The sequence below is a fragment of the Musa acuminata genome, chromosome BXJ2-7 (genome assembly GCF_036884655.1).
Source record: "Musa acuminata AAA Group cultivar baxijiao chromosome BXJ2-7, Cavendish_Baxijiao_AAA, whole genome shotgun sequence".
In the NCBI taxonomy this organism is placed as follows: Eukaryota; Viridiplantae; Streptophyta; class Magnoliopsida; order Zingiberales; family Musaceae; genus Musa; species Musa acuminata.
Genome location: NC_088344.1, coordinates 36203708 through 36228316, shown reverse-complemented (window position 1 = coordinate 36228316; position 24609 = coordinate 36203708). Strand labels below are relative to the sequence as shown.

The 24609-nt window shown below is 43.6% G+C and overlaps 4 protein-coding genes and 1 non-coding gene across 5 annotated transcripts; 4 read left to right on the top strand and 1 right to left on the bottom strand.

Moving 5' to 3' along the window:
* Positions 1-95: 95 nt before the first annotated feature.
* On the top strand, positions 96-4484 carry LOC135617891 (GTP-binding protein At2g22870-like). The gene is made up of 4 exons (XM_065118629.1): positions 96-861; positions 1079-1148; positions 1969-2131; positions 4081-4484. Exons 1-4 carry the CDS (start codon positions 108-110, stop codon positions 4297-4299), a joined length of 1206 nt encoding a protein of 401 aa, XP_064974701.1. The 5' UTR covers positions 96-107; the 3' UTR covers positions 4300-4484.
* Positions 4485-5657: 1173 nt separating this feature from the next.
* Positions 5658-6962, bottom strand: LOC135617892 (heat stress transcription factor C-1b-like). The gene is made up of 2 exons (XM_065118630.1): positions 6655-6962; positions 5658-6565 (listed from the first exon to the last, which is right to left on the bottom strand). Exons 1-2 carry the CDS (start codon positions 6880-6882, stop codon positions 5810-5812), a joined length of 984 nt encoding a protein of 327 aa, XP_064974702.1. The 5' UTR covers positions 6883-6962; the 3' UTR covers positions 5658-5809.
* Positions 6963-10810: 3848 nt separating this feature from the next.
* On the top strand, positions 10811-11818 carry LOC103992756 (uncharacterized). The gene is made up of 2 exons (XR_010488311.1): positions 10811-11200; positions 11466-11818. It is a non-coding gene; the product is annotated as an uncharacterized LOC103992756 (transcript).
* A 1369-nt stretch (positions 11819-13187) lies between these two features.
* LOC103992754 (neutral ceramidase-like) lies at positions 13188-21696 on the top strand. The gene is made up of 11 exons (XM_065118627.1): positions 13188-13327; positions 14316-14713; positions 17426-17634; positions 17843-18211; positions 18322-18580; positions 18668-18932; positions 19017-19142; positions 19778-19841; positions 20149-20318; positions 20846-21475; positions 21560-21696. The coding sequence occupies exons 2-10, from the start codon at positions 14412-14414 to the stop codon at positions 21389-21391; spliced, it is 2310 nt and encodes a 769-aa protein (XP_064974699.1). The 5' UTR covers positions 13188-13327; positions 14316-14411; the 3' UTR covers positions 21392-21475; positions 21560-21696.
* LOC135617890 (anthocyanidin 5,3-O-glucosyltransferase-like) lies at positions 21629-23278 on the top strand. Its single transcript, XM_065118628.1, has one exon. The coding sequence runs from the start codon at positions 21779-21781 to the stop codon at positions 23207-23209; it is 1431 nt and encodes a 476-aa protein (XP_064974700.1). The 5' UTR covers positions 21629-21778; the 3' UTR covers positions 23210-23278.
* Positions 23279-24609: the final 1331 nt, after the last annotated feature.

Below are 24609 nucleotides of genomic sequence, written 5' to 3'. Positions count from 1 at the left end.
TCGACGGATCTCAGGTCCATCATTCATGACCCGTCCTCTCTTCGCGAACCACATCCGACCCGTTCGCGACCCCACGTGTCCGCAGTTCGGATATTTTCCGACGTAAGATGATGGCACTGACTACTGTGTCTCCGCTGAGGCAGGAAACAGCCAGTTTACGATTTGATGACGTCATGAAGTCGTGCAAGGGAGCGTGTTTCGTGGCTTTCTCGATACAGGAGATCTTCAAGTCTTATCTGTTGCTGATCGCACAAAGGGCTCAGCCGAAGGGCACATTTCGGGTGCAGGCACAGACGCGACGCGATCGTAGTGCGATGCTCCTCCATCACCGAATCCTCCACCCTCGCCTCCTCTTCCCCCCCTTCGTCTCCTTCTCCGCCCCACCGCCTGGGTCTCTCCGGTCCGACCATCCCCTCCTACTCCTCGCCTCCGGAAGAAGGAATCCCGTCTCCCTCCTCGCCCGTTCCCATTCCTTGTCCACCGTAGCCCAGCTCGCCGTCTCCACCCCTTTGGAGGTCGACGCCCCAATCCTACGGCAGATAGCTGACGAGGAAGATGGCGGGCCCCAGGTCCAGATTCCCTTCGACAAGCTCTTCGTGCCGCCGGGGGTAGACTTAGCGGAAGCGGCGTCGATGGCCAGCGGGAGAGTGCTCCGAGGCTCCAACATCGTGCTCGGACCTTACGCCCGCGACGCCCAGGTCGCCACCGCCGAGTTCATCAAGAGCAGCACCAAGACGGAGGAGTGCCCCACGGATGGCCTCCCCGAGTTCGCCCTCGTCGGCCGGTCCAACGTCGGCAAATCCTCCCTCCTAAACTCCCTCGTCAGGAGGAAGCGGCTCGCCCTTACCTCCAAGAAGCCCGGTCGGTTTCCTTTTATCCGCTGATGCTTCTTCTGGACGATTTCGTGCATGATTTCTCAGCTAGGGTTTATAGGGTTTAGTGGACAACAGGCATTCGATGGGTACTGTTAATATAGATAAATGCGTTTCCTAATGATTCGGAGTATTTTCGTCGAGATACCTCAATTTGTGGCTTTGAAGTGTTTCAATTATATTGAGAATATCTTCTTCTGTTGCAGGAAAAACACAATGCATTAATCATTTTCGTATAAATGATAGTTGGTACCTGGTGGATCTGCCTGGTTATGGGTATGCCCCTAAAACCGACTTGTATTTTATTTTCTCTCGCTGTTTAGATTGTTAAGTTATATTGCTCGGAAACACACTTCCATGTACCAGCGATTCGTGTGCTGGTTATTCACGGAATGTATTGTATTGTAGGTATCCTAACCTCAGTTTGTGTTAAATGAACCTGGAAGATACTTGCTTTTCTCAATTAACTACAAAAAAGAAATTAGTTTATCATTTGACTGGTGGTTTTTTTATCCCTCACATGCGTATCAGTTAATGGACAAGATTAGTGACAAGGATGTGGCATTTCATTGCTTCCAAAGCAGGTCCTTCAAATTAAGTACCTCATCCTGACAATTAACCTCATTATGGTTATGATTATGTGAAGATGGCAACTTTAAGCCTTGCGGAGAAGTCATAACAACCTCTCAATAGCTTCATTTTCATTCCCATCTTCAACCTGTGGCAAAGAACACACTGTAATCTTGTAAATTATTTGCTTGTCCTCCAAAGCAGGTGCAGCAGATGATCAGAAGAGGGACTTACGATCCATGGTGGTATATAGGTGCATGTATATGTAGCTAATTGATAGAGTTAAAAATTATGAGATGATGATTCATTGTCATAACCGATATCTATTTACCCATTTAGAAACAATTATATTTATAACTTGCCACAAGATAGTAAGAATTGCAACCAAATTATTGAAGCTCACTAAGAAGAAGACTACGAGAATTTGGTAGAAGTAACTTCAGCAGTTTACACTTTTAAACTCATAGTTCTGCGAAGAGGTACCTCAAATTTTGCATCTTCTAACTCTTGAAACATTTTGGAGCAGATATGCATCTGCACCGCAAGAAGCGCGAGCTAACTGGTATGAATTCACCAAAAACTACTTCCTCAACCGAGAGTCGTTAGTGTCTGTTTTCCTACTTATAGATGCCAGCATCCCTGCTAAAAAGATTGATCTTGAATATGCTAGTTGGCTTGGACAAAATCAGGTATGAATTTTCCCTTTCTGTATTGTAGTTTTTCTGCTCTCCCTTTAATAGCTTCAAGATGTTCCCCTTGTAGAAACATCTAATACTGACTCTTATCAGTTACTGAAGTGTGGTTCTCCAGACATTTATAGCAGCAATAATGATGGTGTCAGACAGTCTTACCTACATTGGGTTTACAAATGTAATAGTCTTTGTGAAGTAGCTGACATCAAACATCATAATGTTTAATTTCACTTATCAGTGTTTGTCAGCTGTTGGCAACTAGAGTAGATTGCAAACAACAATGTGCATACTATTGAAGGAATACCACTTTGTTAACGTAGAAACTAGAAGGCAACACTGAACCCTTCCACTTAGGTTTACATTGAATAATTGGTTTCAACCTGATGCTCATAACCCTTCCACTTTTACTTCTGATTATCATGTTTAAATACATCAAACGGAGTTCAACCTGATGCTCATAAAGTGATTTAATAAATCCTAAAAGACTTCCAAATCTTCTTAGCAAAAGAGGTTTCAGATAGTCATTATCAGGTTATTATTCTCTATCTAAAATCTGAAATTTACAAAGAGAACGGTTTGATTGGTATCTGTTTGTAGCAGGATACATGTTCTAGTGGAGAGGGAACTTTTGTTTCCTTGGGTCAACTGGTCTTATCTATCTCTCTCTTGTTTTATTTTGATTTCCTTGAAGTACAATACATTAAAAGAACATCTCTTATTGCTTTTGTTTTCTCTCTCTGTAGATGGAGTAATTTTTGCTGTGTCTTTTGTGAGGGTTAGTCAGTAAAGTTCAACATTTCTTTTGAGTTCTCTTCAACAAATGTTTGAGCTCTATTTGTGTTCTCGTTTGGGAATTCATTAGCATCCGTTGTTACTGTTGTTGGAGTCCAGTTGATGTACCAAAGATGGCGGCTAGCTTGGACCTTGGTTAATAGACTTCCCTTCTTAGATGAACTCAAGCTCTTTATTAGACTTAGCTTCTGATAGTTTGATTGCAGATAGACTGAATCCGCAAGCTATATCTTGGTAGAATCCATTTCTTATTGAGGCTCTTAGTCTTGAGCTGATTGATGTCTTTTTATTCCACTAGTGCTGAACACATTCTAAGTATGTGTGATGCATGACTACTAACGAAAGGCTTAGAACTGGAGCAATTCTAGGATGCCTGTCATGGTTGAGGATGGCGTAGCATGCACCATATGACGGCACCCTAGGTCTTCCTTGCATCATTACAGTGTTGCTTGTTTATATTTAGAAGTTATCTGCATGATACCATTGTGACTGGAATTTGCTTTCTTTGAGTTGGCTGACTGTCAATCTGTACTCTCTTTTACCTTGTTCTTTAGTTATGTTGTCATAGAAAACAATTCAATGGAAAAATAGTTCTTGTTGCTCTTGTTTTCTACTTTAGTGTTCCATTTCCTTGCTTACTGCTGTTTATTTTCTGCTGAGAGGCAGCAGAATCTTTATTTGTTCCCCTGTGGCTTACCAAAATGCTTCATTCTGGCATCAGATCCATCAAAGAACTGTTGTGGCCTTGTGTTCTGCTTTACTATCCTACTTGGTCACTGCTCTTTATTCTCTGCTGAGACCCAGAGCCATCTGTATTTGTTCTTCTTCCCCTGTGGCCTTCCTAAATGCATCATCCTTGAAAAATAAGTCAACTCTAGCTGACAGTGACTATTGGTAGGGAGTGAACTTTTTCCAAAGCATCCAGCATGATTGCAACATTGCTGCTCTAGATAATTCATCTCCTTCATTCGCATCGTGTTACTATGACATTGGTGTCTTTAAAACTGCAACATCTTTATTACTTGTCCCTCTGCAAGAGGCACACTTTGGTTATATCTACGCAACATTTTTGCATCAAGTAGGTGAGGTACTTTGAGAATATATCCTTATCTGAAGATTTTGACATCATCTCTTTTTGATCATTGACCTGTCAGATTCCAATGACACTACTATTCACAAAGTGTGACAAACGTAAGAAGAAGAAGAACGGTGGTAAAAGACCTGAAGAAAATGTTGAAGATTTCCAGAAATTGATACGCGAATATTTCAAGGAAGCACCGCCTTGGATAATGACCAGTAGTGTCACCAACCAAGGCCGGGAGGAGATATTATTACATATGGCCCAGTTGCGGAACTACTGGCTAAAACATTAGGATATAGAATGTAGTCCGGGATCACTGCTATGCAATGTAAATTATGCACAAATGCTGCTGTTAGAAATTCTCCAATCAGGATAAGGACCTGCATTGCAGACGTTGTTCTCTGGAGGTTGTCGAATCTGCTATGGTTTGACCTACACATATTTCACATCAATCGTATTGGTATAATTTCACCTTCATCGCTCAAGAAGCACTTCCGATGAGTCTGCTTCATGTCTGAGGTAACAGGAATACAGTGCTTTAAGTGACCATTTTGCTTGTGCTTTTTGCTTGGCTTCAGTTGTCTTTTTATTATGTTTGAACTTGGAATATATTGGATGATCCATTCAACTACATCCTTTTTCTTGAAGATTACCCTCTCCGGATTCAAGTGGAAATGCCATAGACCTACTCTGTCTGTGAATGTTTGTAGGTGTTTCATCTTAGGCTGCTACAGATTCTGCATACTAAGTGTTGTTGACGATTGCTTGAAACTGCCCACAGGTGTTTTCTGACAATTGGGAATGAGGTGTAACATCTTCGGAATCGATGTCAAGAAGAGATCGAAAGGCACCATCAGGAATGACATCAACTCTGCAACTCAACCCTCCAGGAAACCAACTCCAGCAAGCAGCGGAATTTACCGGTAATAAATACGATGCTTACCTAAGAGATCAAGAAATGGAATTGTTCTTCCTGATATCATCGATCATTCTACTGTGACTTGACAGACCGAGCTGCGCTCATGCAAGGATAAGTTGATCGAGGAGATTTGAGTGGTCGTCATATGCTTGCCAAATAATACAGCATCTGCATCGATGGAGTCCCATGCAGCCGTCCCTTTCCCCCTTCCCACTCCAAAAGCACGGTGGACCGCTGTGCGTGCGTCACCGTAATGGGTTCGATCTTTACAGCTACGCACCCCCCCCTCCTTCCCCTCTCATCACGTCACAATATGTTTCGTTTGGCTGGCAACCACTCAATCGTGTATGACCCACGCAATTACCACTATATTGGCCGGGTTTGGCTGCTTAGAGCCTGATGGGACCCATTTGGAGCTCTGCTCCATCCCTCGTTCACCTCCACGCCACGGACCCTCTCCCTGTCCTCGTCGACGAAAGAGAAGCCCCACGGGATTCCCTGCCTCGTTATCTTGAAGTCCAACGCCGCCCCTACGTACAAAAACCAACGGCGGCCCCTCCTTCCCTTATCCGCTCATGTCTCACGATCGACCCAATCACTGCCCTCACTTCTTTCTCTCTGCTCACGGCGTATGACTCTCTTTGGACGGAGCTAAAGCTTAAAGCTTCTTCGTTCGCTTTTTGCATGAGGACAACTAGTACACCAGTGTCGAGGCCTCAGGGATACACATGTGTTTGAAGATTCTTGAAATTAATATCCATGAAGTACACTATTTTTGAGGATAGAGGTGAGCTAAGCAAGTTTGCGATCAGAAACAAACAATATCTTCCTAAGATGCAGAAGCAAGATCATGTTTGACAGTATACTTTAAGCTCGTAGAGGGCTAGCAGAATCCATGGCCGAGTAAAGAGAAGGGGAAGGAGGCTGCCGCTGCTGTTTCTGAACTCGAACTCGTCGTGCTCAGAGCGAAGTCGGGTAGGAAGCTGATTCCGCTTGCATGATTGGGGCCGATGATGCTCGCCTCCGGAGCCGTAGCGAGACCACCGAGCTCAGCATCGTAGCTGTGGATGGCAGAAACATCGGGAACAAATGCAAATGGCTTCACTTCCTCGATACTCATCCGATCGCTTCCGGTGCCTAATGTCTCGATCACAGTTTGTTCTGTCCCTGGAACCAGAAGAGAAGGTAGGAGGAAGACCCCATCGTTAATTGCATGAGCAGGAGGAGCAGCAGCAGCGGCAACAAGACGCCTCTTCTTCGCTGCTGCAGACTGCTGCTTCTTGGAGATCACGAGCCCGGAGAATGACTCAGGGTCCTCGGCCATTTTGATGAGGAAGGACATCATCTGGTGTGGCCTCCTTTCAGTAGCCTGCAGTCGCCTGCTCATAACCTGTAGCTCGTCGTCGAGGGCCCTCTGCTCCTGCCGCAGCCTATACAGCTCTTGCAGTAGCGTCTTCTCAACCTCCCCTTCCACGTCTCCCTTCTCCTCACCACTTATGCTGCTGCTGCTGCTGCCTGCACACAGTCCGACATGGCTCTTCTTCGACCGGCGTATGACGTGAGGAAGGAGGTGAATCTGCCCTCGGAGGAACAAGTGGTGAGCGAACTCCCATCTATCCGGATCGACCTTCCTGAATCCCTGAACGCAACAATAGAAGACGGACATGGTGAGCAGATGTGACACGACGGATCCCCGGCGGGAAGAGAAACGGAAGAAGAGACACCGACGTAGGTATTTAGCTGGCGGACGAAGCTGGAGAAGTTGCTGTGCTTGAAATAGGAGGGTAGCAGGAACTGAGAGAAATCGCTGGGATTCACCACCACGAAGCTGTTGTTCCCCTTCCCCCACCGGATCAAGCAGTCCGTCCTCGGATCGTTCACCATCTCATACGTCTTCGCCACGAAAGGAGCCGCCTGTACTTGGTAGCCAACGCTAGTATTACGAATCTCTTCCATTGCTCACCCAACTCTCTCTCTCTCTCTCTCTAAGATATAGGCGATATGAGTAATCGACCGAGTCCCTGTTGTCTTTGTGATCTTCCCCAAGACCTTATGGACAGTGGTAACACCTGAAAAGTTGGAATATATAATACTCAGAGACCGATCTGTAGGTTTTGCGGGGCACAGAGAGGGGTCAGCAGGACGGAGACAGTGGACGCGTGTCATCTTCTTGCTCCTCCTGATACTAACTCTACGATCCAGTGGAGCTCACAGAGCACTCAAAATCCTATCTTTATCGATGCCGATCTTCTTATATTGATGAAACCATGATTTTGCGTCTTAGCAATCTGGATTTGGTAAGTAGCACAGTAGATCTCGTGGCCTCTCTCTCTCTCTCTCTCTCTCTCTCCTCCAAGACTTAAGCTACCCTAATCCTTGGGCGGTGGAAAGCAGTTGCAGTGACGTCCATCTCTGTTTACCAAACAATGGCCAAGGACGAGGAGACGCAAGAGTCGCAAGTCATCCGTGACTGCAGGGTGTGAAGACTCGATATGCTGCTGAGGAGAGGATCGTCTGCAACACAACCGTAAGGATACTTGTCGTACACCAAAGCACCAATAAATGCTGGTGTCCTCTGTGTGTAAGATTTAAGAATGGTCCTCTTTTACGGGAAGGTCATGTCGAGGCTATGCAACATTCCACCCTATGATATGGAAATGTACGGAGCCACCGTCGGTCGAAGGAGAGAGCGTCGACACTCTGCACTCGCCCACTTCCACCAAACTGAGGCAGATGTTTTGTACTGAAGCTACTGAAATCACCAACTTAATCATTTGATCTTTGTTTCGACTTTGGAGGGTTTGAACATGCAACTATTTTCCTGTTCCTACAAATATCTTCGATTAGGTAGGTAGCCATCTCCTGCGATAATAATAATGACAGTCACGATTACAACTTCCTCATATCGGCGACTTATATTTTCTACGTCAAGATTACGTTTTTATTGATTGATTTTTTTACCATCTATAGTATTATCTTTTGAAAGATGACGATACATCAACATCACATGATTGATACCTTAGTGTTACATAATTGACTTACACTCAGACATCTTAGTATCATACTTTCGATATATGTATGACAATGTGATGTCACATGGTTGAATCGATTTAACTATTACCATATCCTTGATTCGACATGATACGATCGTGATCATGCCCGAGAGAAACACGAGATTATTTTCTATAGTCGGTGTAGGTAGGCATCCTCCTGCGATAATAATGACAGTCACTTTTACAACTTAGCCATATCGACGACTTATATTTTCTACGTCAAGATTACGTTTTTATTGATTGAATTTTTTACCATCAATAGTATTAGCTTTTGAAAGATGACGATACATCAACATCACATGATTGATACCTTAGTGTTACACAATTGACTTACACTCGACATCTTAGTAGCATACGTTCTGATATATGTATGACAATGTGATGTCACATGTTCGAATCGATTGAACTATTACCATATCCTCGATTCGACATGATACGATCGTGATCGTGCCCGAGAGAAACACGAAATTATTTTCTATAGTCGAAGTTGGACATACGAATAATGATCCTAAGATCCCACTATGAAAGGTTTCCTTTGATACTTGTAATCTCTAAAGACATTTGAATACTACTTTAGAGCTCCTTTCGAACCTTTCAAATTTCGACATCTTTGAACTCGAATAAATCAGCTATCGACTAAGATCAAATTGAGATAGACATGAAAGAACAATCACAATCGACATCGAATTAGTTTTCGATTCGAATAATTAAAAAATGACTTAACAACTCTTGCGCTCTAAATTTATCAGTGAAATGATGCGATTATTAGCTTTCAAGTGTGAGAGGGTGAAATCTTATTGGGATCAAAGTATCAAGACGACAAGAGACACTCTCTCTTCTCCACTGACGTTAGCTGATCGGTGCCATGGCATTATTCGAGCGATGATCTAATTTTCCTTCAGACTTGTTTATCGTGAACTCCCATCTCGTGACAGTCCACAAGCCTTCTAACTGCTGTTGCCTCCATTAATTGCTCTATGATTGCGACTGATTGCTACAAGACTTCACCTACACGTTAACTGCCTCCAATCCCAAGTGCTTCCTTCTTCTCTACACACCCTGCTAAATCCATGTCGATATGGTACTTCATGTACCAAAGAGGTTCCGTAGACAGTGACCTTCTTCTACTTGGGAGATTTCCCTTAGACAAGATATAAGAACAGACCAATTCTGTAAGGATCAACGAGGATATATCAGCTTGCAGGGACATAACTATGACAAGAAGATGAGTGACACTGGAATTCTCATAAATATAATAACAACTTATGAAGATGAATCCTTTTGTTTTCTTTCCTTTGCTAAAATAGGATTTAAATGAAAGTGTTCGTGAAATTTTATGTTGTGGTTGAAGAGTCAGCACGGCTTGGTCCACGAGCCAATATTCGGAACTCCCGGAGGGTTGGCGACGCTTTTCTCGATCGGATGGTGGACGCGCCGGGGACGAGCTGAGTCGTCGGTTAGGTTAGTCGCGCCTTTGGGGTGGCCGAACTCTTGCACACAGACCTTGGTCAGGGTGTTCCTGAGTTGGGTCCCTCGTGGATTAAGTCAGTGATCTTCTCCTTTTTCTCCTCTTTTTTTTGTTCTTACCCCTAGCCAGGTGCCGACTAGGGATTTTTATACTGCTGCCCGAGGATCGATCATGCACGGATTTAGCACAATGGTTAACCCCCGAGTGATCAGATGGTGCCTTTATGTGGGCACCGCTCGATGAGCGTGGAATGGCATCATACGGCGTCATCCCGAGCTTTTTGGGGTAGAACTTACCGAGGGGGCGCCTTCCTGTGCGAGCTTTGGTTCGGTGTGAGGAGTCGGTCCTCGTACTGACTCGATAGGAGAGTGACGTGGCGTGGGTCATGATGTGGTCGGTATCTAAAATATGTCTTATCAGAAAGTAAAGATGTCTAATACAAAATTATCGAGGATATAAGAGTGAAAAGCTGGTCAACCAATTGGTCACCCGATTGTTTTCCCTATATATCTATCAGACTATAGTCCTCAAAACTATTTAACATAACCCAAATATCACACAAAGTTTAACGGGACTTACACCATTAGATCTATCTGTTGATGTATCGGATCTTATCCGTCACAAAATGGATCTTTCATGATCCATGACTCGAACGGACAAAACCAGGGCTCTCAAAGTCTCAGCAACCCCGGAGCAAAGAATTCTCCCATACGGCGTGCTCATGAGCACAAGACTGCATCCTCAAGTTTGTAGAATTCCATGTCCAACGTCCATCAAACTCCAAGCTTTTGCTCTTAAAGAATCATTTATGGCTGCCTCAGTGCCCACTCCTGCAAAGCTGCTGCGAAAAGATTGCTCATGAGTTCGACCGGACTAGAAGATTTCGTAGCTGTACATACTTATCTTCGAATGAGAGCTCAAATCTACTTCGAGGCACTTGGTGTAATGTTTCCTAATCACCATCATAATCCGGAAGGGAAGAAGCAATAGAACGAGGCACTTGTTGATGCTAATAATAGCTAAACTTCACATACTACGTTACATTACATGTACGTAGCAGAAAGAATGGTGCACTCAATGTCCCTTGAGACTCTGAAAGATTGGAAGAGCTTTCCACCGGTAAACCTATCTTAGCTCACATACAATTGATAGAATGAGCACTCATGGCAGTTGAACTGAAAGAAGGTAGGTGAGATGTGGTTGCCTCTCTATCCCAAGCTACACTCTGTTCCCATGCACGGATCTCTCAGACGATGTGCACGCATGTGTGCTGTAGCTACACTTCCCACCCTCTTCCCACCTTCCACTCTATCTACAAGAAACGCAAACATTATATGCTTTCCTCCTCTCCTTAAAGCATCAGCGCCCTTCTCCTTCTTGCTTATTCTGATGCGGAACCAATGGAACCATCACCACGCTTCCCTTGTCTCTCACATCACACTGCATCAGCAAGCGCAGCTCGGTACTGTCCTTCCGACCCCTACAGCCCACCAGAGCAGCAAGGACAACACTTGTCGTTCGCTTCTGGTGAGCCATCGGGCGTCGACTGGGCCTCGCTGCTGTTGCCGAGGCCGACGCAGGAGGGAGAAGGCGAAACGAGGAGGGAGAAGGGAAGGAGTTCCGGGAGGACGAGGAAGGTCGTGAGCAGACCGAGGTTCGCTTTCCGGACGAGGAGCGCCAACGACGTCCTCGACGATGGCTATCGGTGGAGGAAGTACGGCCAGAAGGCGGTCAAGAACAGCATGTTCCCCAGGTTTGGCTTTCTTCCACCCATCCTTAATGTTCTCGGAGATGGTGAGCAGCTTCCCCGGTGTATTGATCCAACATACATGAAATAATCTCAAGAAATCCCATAGCTCATCACAAATCTATGAGACCCATTAGCGAGCCATGCCATATGCGATAGCTTCGAATAGAAAGGAAGAGGAGCACTACAAACATCGACTACATATTGCTATGCACTTCTCCGTTTCATGTCATTTTGATTGATGGAATTTGGTGTTGTGTTGTGAATGAAGAAGCTATTACCGATGTACACATCACACATGCAACGTGAAGAAGCAAGTCCAACGCATGTCCGAGGACACGAGCATCGTCGTCACCACGTACGAAGGAGTTCACAACCATCCATGCGAGAAGCTAATGGAGGCACTGTCTCCTCTACTCAAGCAAGTGCACCTCCTGGCTCCAGTTATGGGAATGCTTTAGCTATTTCGTGAGGACGAAGATAGACTCGTCATCTACATATTTGTGCATACATACTCACCCACACTTGTAATTTGTTTGTGTTTATGATCATGATATATCCTATCAATGGGAAATGTAAAATGTGTTCATTATTTAATACAACTACTTTTCCTGTATTATTTTATTTGATGGATGCATAAAATTATTAGAAATTGCTTGACAAGAAATCTTAATATTTAATTTGTGAACGATTGAGTTAGTGAACTCCTAAGGAAAACAATGGTATGCATCGTCATCATGTCCACAACAAATGACATGAATCATAAAGATTTATATAGCAAATAAAGATAAAGGAAGGATTAAGATATTAAATTAAAAAATAAGAGATTTATGAACTTTAAGTTTTATTAGAGATATTATTATGAATATATATATATATAATGTCATAATTTTAGCTGGAATTACTTAAGGCGTGAGGCACCATTGCGGCAAAGACGTGAACTTAGCTTGCGTTGCTTAAGTCGTGTTTCGCCCTTACAATTTACGTCCGCAAAGATCAGCCCACTTGCAACCTCTCGTAGGTCCCAAAGGACCTGTAAAAAGAGAAAGTTGATTAGTTCGAAGAACGAGCGACGGAGAAGTCCCGACGTCTCGCAAAAAGAGGAAGTTTTACAAGCAATTCAGCGAGCACCTTGTTTGCACAAGAGAAAAGAGAGAGAGAGAGGGAAAACAAGAACATTAGAAGGTTGAACGAACTGCTACAAGTCCACAAACAACTGCTCATCGGGTGCCGAGCGCGACAACAAGTTCTCGTCAAGGTAACGTGCAAACTTGCGAAAGATTGTTCAACGCTCGATACTATACCGAAGCCCCATCCAACCCTATGCCACCTAGGGGGTTCCAAGGTGCTGAAATGATTGACATTTTGCGTGCAGCAGCGGGCTGTAGAAATCAGCCCGTGGCATACGAAAACGGAGCTATTTTGAAGCTGTTTTGCTCAATTTGGTGAGCGATCGCACTATAGCACTGCAATTGGTTCGAACTTATATTTTAACAAGCAAAAGGACTTAAAACCAAGTTAAAACATGCTGCCAAGCAACTGTACATGTAGATAAGAGCGACGAATGGTTCATTGAATGGAGTCGTTGAACGGTCCCTTATATATATATATATATATGAGGGACCATTTTGTCGATCGATCATTGGAATTATTCGCTTTGAACGATGGACGCACCTGCTCGCTCTTGATTCCCATACTCCTCAATCAATGTGAGACTAAATAACTTTATAAGTGCTCCCTCCCGGAGCCGGGATCGAGCCGATGCAGCGTGAATCGGGTTTGAAATTGCCATCTCAGACCAGTTCGGCTTAGGGCTGATCCGGGGACAGTCCGGTTCGACCAGGATGCCACGTGGTTGTCGCATGTGGGTCTGGTCGACATGTAATTTAAGGCGTCCCGCTTCACGCCACGGTCTCTTGTCGCTTCGACCTCACTCGCTTCACCGAAGAGAGCGAGGAACCCGAGGCCGCTTTGTCGTCGTTCCCCTCGACAAGGAAAGGCAAGAAGCAGCGCCGTAGTGTCCAAACCACGCCCTCATCCCTCCCCCTTCGCTTCCGAGTATAAAGGGGAGAGAAGGAGCTGTGGATCGTCTCACCCGCTGGTGCTCGACGCACGTCTCTCCCTCCGTTCTAGGTGAGTCGATCGTCCGCCTCCATTCTCGTGCGCTCGACTCGAATCTATCTCTTAACGCCAAGTGTCACCTGAATCCATGGCGAGGCGTGGTTCGTTGTACTTTTCGGCGGGTAGGATCCCGACAAAATCTCGCTGCTTTGGTTGACCTAGTAGTTGCTCACTGCTTCAATGTCGTCCCCTCTCTTTCAATCGCTCTCTTGTGCCTTGGGTGTGCGATCGGAAGCCCTTACGGTACCACCGACCCTGCCGATGGCCGCCGTAAAAACACTTCATTTTTCAGTGGCAATGGTTATCGAAAGGCCGTATAGTCCCACCTCCGTCAACCCTCTGCGATCCTCACCGTCACAAGCAAAACCTGCACAATTCTTTGTCTGATGTTTGTGCCCAATGTCACTATCATATTTCTTGTTCAGACATATTCTCACTGTAGAGATGTTCTCCCATACTGATCCTTTGATGACAAACAATTAATTCGCAGCTTCTCCCAATATGGATGTGTGTATCCAGAGCAGATCTGAACTCAATTATGATCAGATCAAATAGTTGTTTAGGCAAATATGGCTAGCTGTGTGATTCTCATTTAATGCCCGTGGTAATGTTACTTCCATCTGTGCACACTTTGCTTCACCCTTACCTACATAGGAAACTGGCCTTTTTCGACATTAACCTCAGGTTGGAAGGTGAACTTTTGGTGATTCTTTAGGACCATCTCTATAAGGCATCTTGCCACATCTTCTGCCCATAGCACGATTCCAGCTTGACAGCATATAGGATGAGTTTAATAATAGTATATCTGCTCTAGTCCTATAATCAACTCAAACCTCCTCCCACCTCCGATAAGGGACTAAATTGAGGTGTCATATTCGATCATAGAATTATACAAGATTTTATTTTCGGCCATGCATAATCATGTCTTGATACAATCGGATTTTTTTTTCTTTTTTCTGTTTTTCCTTGTTCCAATATGTTGCTATTTTTCTCTTCATAGGTTCGGCTCAAGATGACTTGGTGTACATGAATTTGATTGGGAGGTCTTTTTGTCAGTGCTAGTAGAGTTCCCCTTCTCTGTTGTACCATTGATTCGATGATGGACATGTGGTTTTGCATCTTGCTATTAGTTTCTGTTCTTAACATTGGAGGAGCTCTATCAGATTCAACATATTTAATTGGGCTTGGGAGCTATGACATAACAGGACCAGCAGCTGATGTCAATATGATGGGATATGCTAATGCGGAACAGATTGCCTCTGGCGTCCATTTCAGGCTCAAGGCACGGACATTTATTGTTGCAGAGCCAGGAGGGAATCGTGTTGTTTTCGTGAACCTCGATGCGTGCATGGCATCTCAACTTGTGACGATTAAAGTGCATGAGAGACTAAAGTCAAGGTATTTCAAGCTAAATTTTTTATAGGATAGCTACAATAAGTTCTAAACTCAAAAGTGCTTTGTTAAGTGCCACCACTGAATTTGAGCATTTATATAGCATGAAATGGATCAGATATTTCTTAGCAAATTTTTTCACCATGAACTTTATGGCTTTTTGTTGTTGCTGCTTCTGCTTCATAGACTTTTCACTAAAAGCATGTTACACATATAACTTTCTGTAGTGAATAGGACATGATCATGTAGCCTGTTCTTGTAAAGCATAGCATTGCAACAACTAACGGTCCATTACCCAAAACCCTCGTGGTAAGGCATTGTTCAATCAAATATTGCTGATTTCTGATTATCTTTCATGCTGGTGAAAATGATATGATGTATAGCAATCGAGAATTTTGCAGTAAAAAGGAAGGCAGAAATAGAACTGTTATAATTCTTAGTTATTGTCATAAGAATTGACATTTGCAGGAACTCACATTTATGGAGTCAATCTGTGAGTAGATACATGGTTTGAATATATCTAAATCCACAATTGGCAGTCTGTGCTCATCATGGCAATTTGCTTAATACCATGAGGATTTTAGTAATATTTAAGGTGTGGATGTCAAGGTATGCAATACCGTACAGGTGTTTCGAGGATGGCTCGGTACGTTACAGTACCATGTACCGCTCGATACACCAGGGCGTATCGAGCGGTACACCAGGACATACTGAGTGGTTTTAAATATTTCTTCCTCTACTATAGTACTGTAGCAGTGCTACAGTGTATCAACGTAGCACTATAGTAACGCTACACTGTAGCACGTTCCGTCCGGTAGCGGGCGGTTCGCGTATCGGTATACCGTCGGACCGGTACGTACTGCCCGTACCGGATGGTACTATTTGAAATTGCATACCACAGTGGATGCTATCAGTCACCTGAACTTTCTTGGTTTGCATTACATACCTGCTTAGATCTCACATGAAGTCTTTATACTCAAAAGTGAAGAACCATCGGGGGCATTTTGCATGAAAGAGATGGAGACATTTACATTTATCTAACATTACAATAACCAATGGGCCATTATCAAATACCTTAGTGGTATGGAATTGTGCGATCAAATAATGCTGATTTATGATATTTTGATGGTAGTGAAAATGACATGATGTAGTAATATAGAATTTTGCAGTAGAAAGGAAAGCAAGATAAAACTTGTTATGGGAAGATATCGTTGATGTCTTGCTCAGCCCGACATGGTTCAGACCCGTGTGTGCAAGGTTGTCTGAGGTATCTCCGAGGTGAAAACATCGAGCTCCCAACGCATCACCTGCATGAAGACCAAGGTCGGGAGAGGTTTTCTAATTCGGTTTCTTCGACGTTCAAGTTAGTAACCCCAGGAAAGGGAATGTGGTGATAAATCTTGTAAAGTGACTCCCTGCAGTTGCACTAAAAGTGAGCTTTTATACATGATCATAAATGGGTGGAATATTCTGTAGAATATTCTATGGGGAATTAGCCCTCAACCATCTCTAACAACCTCCATTTGGTATTTTCTTCACGTGGGTGACAAGGGCTGAGACAGCTTGCAACTGCATCCCTTGGACCTTTGTCCTCGTGGGCAGACTGATAGGGGACAGGTTCTGCCTCCTTCTAACCTGAATGTCACACGGAGGTCACGTATTGGATGATGATTGATCGAATGATATTCTTCCTATCAGAACTGTTTTAATGCTTGTCATAAGAACTGACATTTGCAAGGAACCTGCATTTATGGAGTCACTCTGTGGGTGCATACACAGTTGAATGCATCTGAAACCACAATTGCCAGTCTGTTCTCATATTGGCAATTTGCCTAATACCATGAGGATTTTAGCAATATTTAGGGTGTGTTTGCTATCAAACACTGAATTTTCTGGTTATGCGGTTTGTATTACATACCTGCTCAGATATCACATGAAATATTTATGCTAGAAATTGAAGAATCATTGGGGCATTCTCCATGAAAGAGATGGAGACATTTACATTGTTTTTTCCTTTAGAAAGATATCTTCCCTTTAGTTGTTTCACTATTGAACGAGTGCTGTTGCAAAGTGGGTTTTCTGATTGATCTCTATACTACACCCCTTTATTCTCTGTGAAACTTTTGGTCGCTGGTTTTTAGTTAATTTACCATTTTAGGATGTACTGATTGTACTGACGGCTTTTAGGCTGCCTGTGGATCGGTGCACGTTGATATGAACTCTCAGAGTTCTATGAGTGTAAGAGTCTAAGATTAAATATTGCTTCATTGCTGCTTCTTTGTAATACCAGAATTACAGATCGAATTACATCGTCTCAGTGATTCTGGCTTTTAGGTCGCGATAGTGGCATCGTTTTTGTATAACTTACAAACACATGGAATAAAATATTACACTCATGTTGGGTTCACTTATATTGTTGGTCTTTTTTATTTGACCAATTTTGTTTACTGATACATGAAGAAAGCTCTACACAACTTTCATGTAACTATCACTCTGGCATTTAAATTGAAGCCTTTTTTTTTGGAGTTGATAGTGTAGCTTTGGGAATTCATCCATATATCAGTCATGTACATATACTGCAATGTTGTTCTAGTGACATTTACTTGAATATCATATGTAGCTATTCCTATACTTGAATCTTTCCATTGACTTAAATGTCTCAGATTTTCAGCTTATCCCCATATTGGCAAATAATGAGCTGTGTTTACTTTCTGGCAGGTATGGGAACATGTATAATGAAAAAAATGTAGCCATCAGTGGAATTCATACACATAGTGGTCCTGGGGGTTACCTCCAATATGTTGTGTATATTGTAACATCTCTTGGATTCGTTAGGCAATCATTTGATGCCATCGTTGATGGCATCGAGCAGAGCATCATAGAAGCCCATGAAAATCTCCGACCTGGGAATATCTTTGTTAACAATGGTAATGAAGTCTCTCATGTTTCATGTTGGTTGTTTTTGTTTAGATAACCATAGAAAGTATGCCTAATTTCTGTATTAAATCTACCATTAAAATTTGTTTAGAGAAAGAAATTAGAGCATGCAGGAATTTTCATATTAGCCATGAGCAACTTGTAACTGTACTTATCTGCATGTTCGTGCATAATGCAGTTACTTATTTTCTTTTTCAGGAGAGCTCTTGGATGCTAGCATAAATCGTAGTCCTAGTGCCTACCTAAATAATCCTGCTACAGAGCGAAGCCACTATAAGTATGATGTTGACAAAGAAATGACTTTGTTGAAGTTCGTAGATGAAAAATGGGGTGCTGTTGGGAGTTTTAACTGGTTTGCTACTCATGGTACCTCAATGAGTCGTACAAACTCTTTGATTAGTGGAGATAACAAAGGAGCTGCTGCACGATTTATGGAGGATTGGGCAGAACAGGAAGGTCTTCCAAAAGGAAGTGACAGTAGATATCATGGTGCAGTTGTGACTGGACCCAGACATAGCAGATTTTATCGAAGAGTTTCAATCATCATTCCTCAGCCACATGAGAATGGTATGTTTTGATATGCTCTACATTCTTCTAGTCAATCTATGTACTAAAATTTACCTACAATGTCTAGATTCTTTCTCCCAATCCTTTGACTTCGTACAAATCCTTTGCAGTTTATGAGTTAGAGCAGCTGGCATCCTCTTTCCCGGCATCAGGTGGAAGGCATTTAGCAAGTTCTAAAAGTGTCTCACAACGTGTCCGAGATAGGCAAGATGGCAAACCTAAATTTGTATCAGCGTTTTGCCAATCAAATTGTGGAGATGTAAGTCCGAATGTGCTTGGGGCATTCTGCATCGATACTGGACTCCCTTGTGATTTCAATCACAGTACCTGTAATGGGAAGAATGAACTTTGCTATGGACGAGGCCCAGGGTATCCATACTTAATTTTCCAGTCCTTTAACTTTTATGTACTAAAATTCATAAATTGTTAATCCCTTGGATCTGGTTCATCTGTCAGATACCCAGATGAATTTGAAAGCACAAGGATCATTGGTGACAGGCAATTTGTTAAGGCTGTTGAACTCTTTGATACAGCTTCTGAGCTGGTAAAAGGAAAAGTCGACTATCGACAGACCTACTTAGATTTCTCAAAGCTACAGGTCACCCTTACAGATGGAGATCAAAAGGTTGTTAAAACATGCCCTGCGGCCATGGGGTTTGCTTTTGCTGCAGGAACCACAGATGGTCCTGGAATGTTTGATTTTAAGCAAGGGGATGACAAGGTTCGTCACGAGGAATTAGTCTTTATCATTTTCGTTAAGCATGTTGGATAACTATTTAAACAGTAATCATTAATGCTGCTTCAGGGTAATGCTTTCTGGAAATTAGTGAGGAACATACTGAAAACACCTAGCCAGGAGCAAATTGCTTGTCAACAGCCAAAGCCAATTTTACTTGACACTGGTGACATGAATGTACCATATGATTGGGCGGTGAGCTTCATCTTATGCTTCAAAGTTATTTGATCTACTGCATACAGGAGTCTGTTAATAAATATTTGACCATAAGTAGAAAGTCTTGTCCATTGGTTATCCATATCAAGCAAATGTTAGTTGTATTGCCTTTACTTGATTCGATTCCCCTTCATAAGTATGGCATCTGCAATATAGGTTTAAAAAAAAAATCAAATATTTGACCATAAGAAAAGGTTTTTCAATAGTTATCTGTCGGATGATCTTTATCTCTGAGATGTTGAAACATGGATTTTCTTTTCTCTTTCCTGATATTTGTTAAAGAAGCTATATCCAATGACTAATATTAATATTGAATGAAGATTTTGATGAAATTGATATATGACTACAGGACTAGTAATCTACATTCAGAATGTATCATAACCATCAACTAAATAGGCATTCTTTCTTCTGAGAAGACAGTATTGAATGTGTTTCTTCATCATTTTCAGTCGGATAACTATCCATATAACTGATGGTTGTTTTACAATGGCTATGTGGATACTTGCATTTGCTGTGATTGTTATCATTCAATGACCTGGCTTCTTGCTGTTTCTACATTAATGAATATAACCTTCCATTTTTTATTATGGCTGATATTTTCTTTTCCCTTCCAGCCTTCAATACTTCCAGTACAAATAATCCGAATAGGACAGGTGGTCATCCTCTGTGTCCCTGGAGGTATATACTTATTATGTTTTTTGGCACATAGAAAGAATTGCAATCTTGGCATGTATTTAGAAAAAGATATGCTTTATCTATAATTTCTTTGCCATACCATAAGGCTTTTGAGATAGAAATTTTCTCTTGTTTATTATTTTTACATATTCAGTATATACTTCTGCAGATATGTTAGTTTTTTTATCCTTAAAATACTCCTAGGTCAGGTGGAGTTTTGGAGGAGTTATGAATTATCTGTGTTTTCTCTCTCTCTCTCTCTCTCTCTCTCTCTCTCTCTCTCTCTCTCTCTCTCTCTCTCTCTCTGCAGAGTTTACTACAATGGCTGGAAGGCGTCTCCGAGATGCGGTGCGAACAGTACTTACCAGTGATGGCAGTGGTGAATTTGGTAGTAATGTTCAGATTGTCATTGCTGGGCTGTCAAACACATACTCACAATATGTGACCACATTTGAGGAGTACCAGATCCAAAGATATGAGGTGCATTAAATGAGAAGCTATGCCAATATTAGTTCATTTTCACATAGCAACTATTTCTTTTAAAGCATTCTTTTATCGTCTACATTTATCCATCCAGTCATCCTTAGCCTTTCTAAGATCCAAAATTTTTTCAGTTTTAACCTGCCAGCACTAATCGTATACCATTCATTATGTTATCTTTGACATGTTACTTTTCAATCTAGAATGAGTTGTTAGAAAACCAACAACAACAACAAGACCGAAAGTCCCAACCATTTGAGGTCGGCTACGAAAACCATCTTTAAATTTTTTATATGTATGCCTCTGTTTGTATTAGCATGTCGAAGAAGCCAATCGGAAACCAGTAATATCAATCTTATCCTTTTGCACTGTTGTATTCCCAATAAATATACATTGCTTAGTCACAGACTTTATAAACCACAAAGTTCTTCTAAGTTTTGTGCTATTATTTCCATTTTCATGTGATCTACTTTAATGTTATTATAGTTTGAACATTCTTACATTAAATCTCCTATTTTGTTCTGTAGGGAGCATCAACACTATATGGTCCACACACACTCAGTGGTTACATTCAGGAGTTCAAAAAACTTGCTTCAGCCCTTCTAAATGGCAAAAGCTTTGGATCAGACTTGCAACCTCCGGATCTCTTGGACAAACAAATCAGTCTTCTTCCTCCTGTTGTCATGGACGCAACACCAGCTGGCGTTAAGTTTGGTGACACCAGCGCAGATGTTCCTGAAAACTCTACGTTCCGGCCCGGCGACATGGCGACGGCCACATTCTGGTCTGCTTGCCCGAGGAACGACCTCCTGACTAAGGGTACATTCTCTCTGGTGGAGTTCTTAGACAGCAACACTTGGGTTCCTGCGTATGACGATGATGATTTCAGCTTGCGCTTTAAGTGGTCTCGGCCTTCGCAGCTCAGTTCTTATAGCCATGCAACGCTGGAATGGCGAATCCCTGAGACGGCTACTGCGGGCGTCTATCGATTGAGGCATTTTGGTGCGTCGAAGAGTCTGCTTGGGAAAATTAGCCATTTCACTGGCACTTCTCGCGCCTTTGTTGTGCTTTAGCAAGCTTACTGCATCCCCATTAGCTGGCTTTCTTGTCACCTCATCAATAATGCAGTAGCTGAAATCTTTTGCAGCCACTTTGAGGTACAAAGTTCACTTGATGTTCCGCTTGATTGCATAAAGGTCGAAGCGTTGCTGAGTTCATTTTGCTGCCTTGGTATTGTACAGTTCCTTTGGTGGGGCTTTTGACATGGTGGTGTGTCTCCGAACTCGCATAACGCGACAAGACATGGCCTGTCGGCGCAACTGTCCGTACATGTCGAAGAGCAGCCGCAGCCTCATCTTATCCTCTCCTTGCAGTGGTGGAATGAGTGCCGCCACCATCTTTCTCATCTTCCTGCGCTACTCGCTTCGTTTAGGGCTAGCGAAAGGGAGGTAATTAAGGCGATGAAGGAAGCGGTGGTGTTGTACCCACTGCCCGGCATCGGCCACCTGGTGCCCATGGTGGAGCTGGCCAAGCTCTTCCTCCTCCACGACTTCTCCGTCACCGTTGTCCTCATGGACACCCCTATCGACCACCCCTCCATTGACTCCGTCATCGCCCGCGTCTCCTCCGCCTACCCCTCCATCTCCTTCCACCGCCTCCCGCCTGTCTCCTCTGTTCCCGACCCGGAAGCCGTGTTCACCGTCCGCTTGTTGGACGTCGTTCGCCTCAACAACCCGCAGTTTCTCCACTTCGTCGTCGCCCATTCCCAGACCTACGACGTCCGCGCCGTCGTCCTCGACTTCTTCTGCACCGACGCAGACGTCACCACCGAGCTCCGCCTCCCCTCCTACCTCTTCTGGACCTCGGGCGCCGCCGATCTTGCAACTTTCCTCTACTTCCCGACCCTCCACCTCGCCACCCACCTCAGCTTCAAGGACCTCGACGACGCCCCGCTCCACATCCCGGGGCTGCCGCCGGTCCCCGCCTCCCACATGCCTCCCGACGCGTTGGACCGCAACAGAGAATCCTATAAGAGATTGCTGCTCATCGCCGAACGCGGGCCGAACGCCGACGGATTGCTGATCAATACGTTCGAATCCATGGAGGTTCAGGCGGTTAGGGCCCTCCAGGAAGGTGCTTTAATTCCGGGCCGTCGGATGCCGCCGGTCTACTGCATTGGGCCGTTGGTCGCGGACTGGAGCGGAGACGACCGAGGTGTAAAGGAAGAAAAGGCGGAGTGCGTGGCGTGGTTGGACGCGCAGCCGCGAGGGAGCGTGGTGTTCCTCTGCTTCGGCAGCATGGGCACCTTCCGTGCAGAGCAGTTGATGGAGATCGCCGCCGGCTTGGAGAGGAGCGGGCAGCGGTTCCTGTGGGTGGTGCGAGCCCCGGAGGCCGAGAGCGTAGAGCACCAGGCGTCGGAGCCACTAACCGAATCGGACCTGGAGACTCTGTTGCCCGAAGGTTTCTTGGAGCGGACGAGGCAGAGGGGGTTGGTGGTGAAGTCGTGGGCACCGCAGGTGGAGGTGCTGAACCACCGGGCCGTGGGCGGATTCGTAACCCACTGTGGGTGGAACTCGGTGATGGAGGCCATCATGGCCGGGGTGGCGATGGTGGCGTGGCCGCTGTACGCGGAGCAGAAGCTGAACAAGGTGTTCCTGGTGGACCAGATGCGAATGGCGGTGGCGATGGAGGGCTACGACAAGGAAATGGTGGCGGCGGAGGAAGTGGAGGACAAGATCAGGTGGCTGATAGAGTCGGAGGGAGGGCAGGAACTGAGGGCACGGGCGGTGGCGATGAAGGAGACGGCGGCGGAGGCAAGGAGAGAAGGGGGTTCGTCTCAGCGAGCGTGGGTAGAAGTTGTGAAATCGTTGAAGGCTTCTTCATGGAATTAACGGATAACGATTTGTGGTCGATAGAAGGAGAGGCTTATTATTTAGCCCCTAATAAAGATAATCCTTTATAACAAATAATAAATTATTATTATTATTATTTAGGATCTTAGTATTATTTTTTTATTTTTCTCGTAATCCCTTGTTTCATCCTCACTACCAACGTCATTTCACTTATTGCCACCGTCGTTTGTCGACGTCACTCGTCACTTATTATCATTATTGTTTGTACTCACTCAAATATTATCCTAAAAAAGAAAAAAAAATATATTTATCTTAAAAATATTTAAAATTTTTAAAATAAATTATAAATAGTTAAAATTGAAAAAGGAAATCGTAAATGATAATATTTTATTTTTATCATGCATATTTGAATAATAATAATATTCTTCAAAGTTATTTTAATGATAAAAAATTATATTCTTCAGGTATGAAAATTTTTTTTTCATTCGATATAATTCTTTAAAAAAATTATTTTCACTTTTTATTGGAGAACATTTCTATTTGAATTTTTATACCTTTTTTGTCTTTAGAAAGTTACGGGGCTAATGCTACTCCTCGACGACTACATAAAGATTGTTCGTCTATGCTAATGCGGTTGGAAGCATGGAGTTCAACGATGGCAGAGCATGAGGAGGGATTCGTCGTCGTCGCTCCACAATGACTCCTTGTCTTCAGATTCGGATAACAAGAAATCCTCTAAGCTATCCGCCGCCGACGTTAACGCCATGTAGGTCAAGATCTATTGCCTCTTCGGGCGAGAGAAGTCGTCCTCTATGTCTCGGTCGTCGGGAAACATATGGATCCTCTCTCTATTACTAATAAAAAAGATTTTGCTGATAATATATCTAAAAAATATTGGTTTGATCAAGATCACGTTTGCTTCGTTCACTAAGTTGAGATCGGTAGGTTTAGGTTTCATAATATACCGATCTTCTTTCCTATTTTAAGTAATTCTTACTCACAGAAACCCTAATTGGACATCCGGCACCATATTGATATTGTTCGAGAAACAACCTAAGTTGTGATCGGTTAACCTTTTTTGTGGGATCGAACTAGTTGAGAATGCATCTGAATGATTTGATAGATTGCATTGTTCTCCTCCTCCTGGAATGGAATGGGACCTATTGGGGGCACGATTAGCTAATAGTTCGATGGTAAAATGACTAATTCCTCCTATGGAGGAATAAGGTGGTCTCAGCCATGACGCTTGGCTTGGTGGGGGTGACGACCGAGCTCATAGACTACTATTTGCTCACCCTACTGTATCGTTGCCTCATCATATTCCTCCGATCCAACGTAACCACCTCAATTAACAAGTGAGCTTCACTTTGTGTGGTGCTTTCTTTTGTAGGTCCCCATCGTACGTTTCGTGGTAAGTGATGGGAAATATTTCAACACCA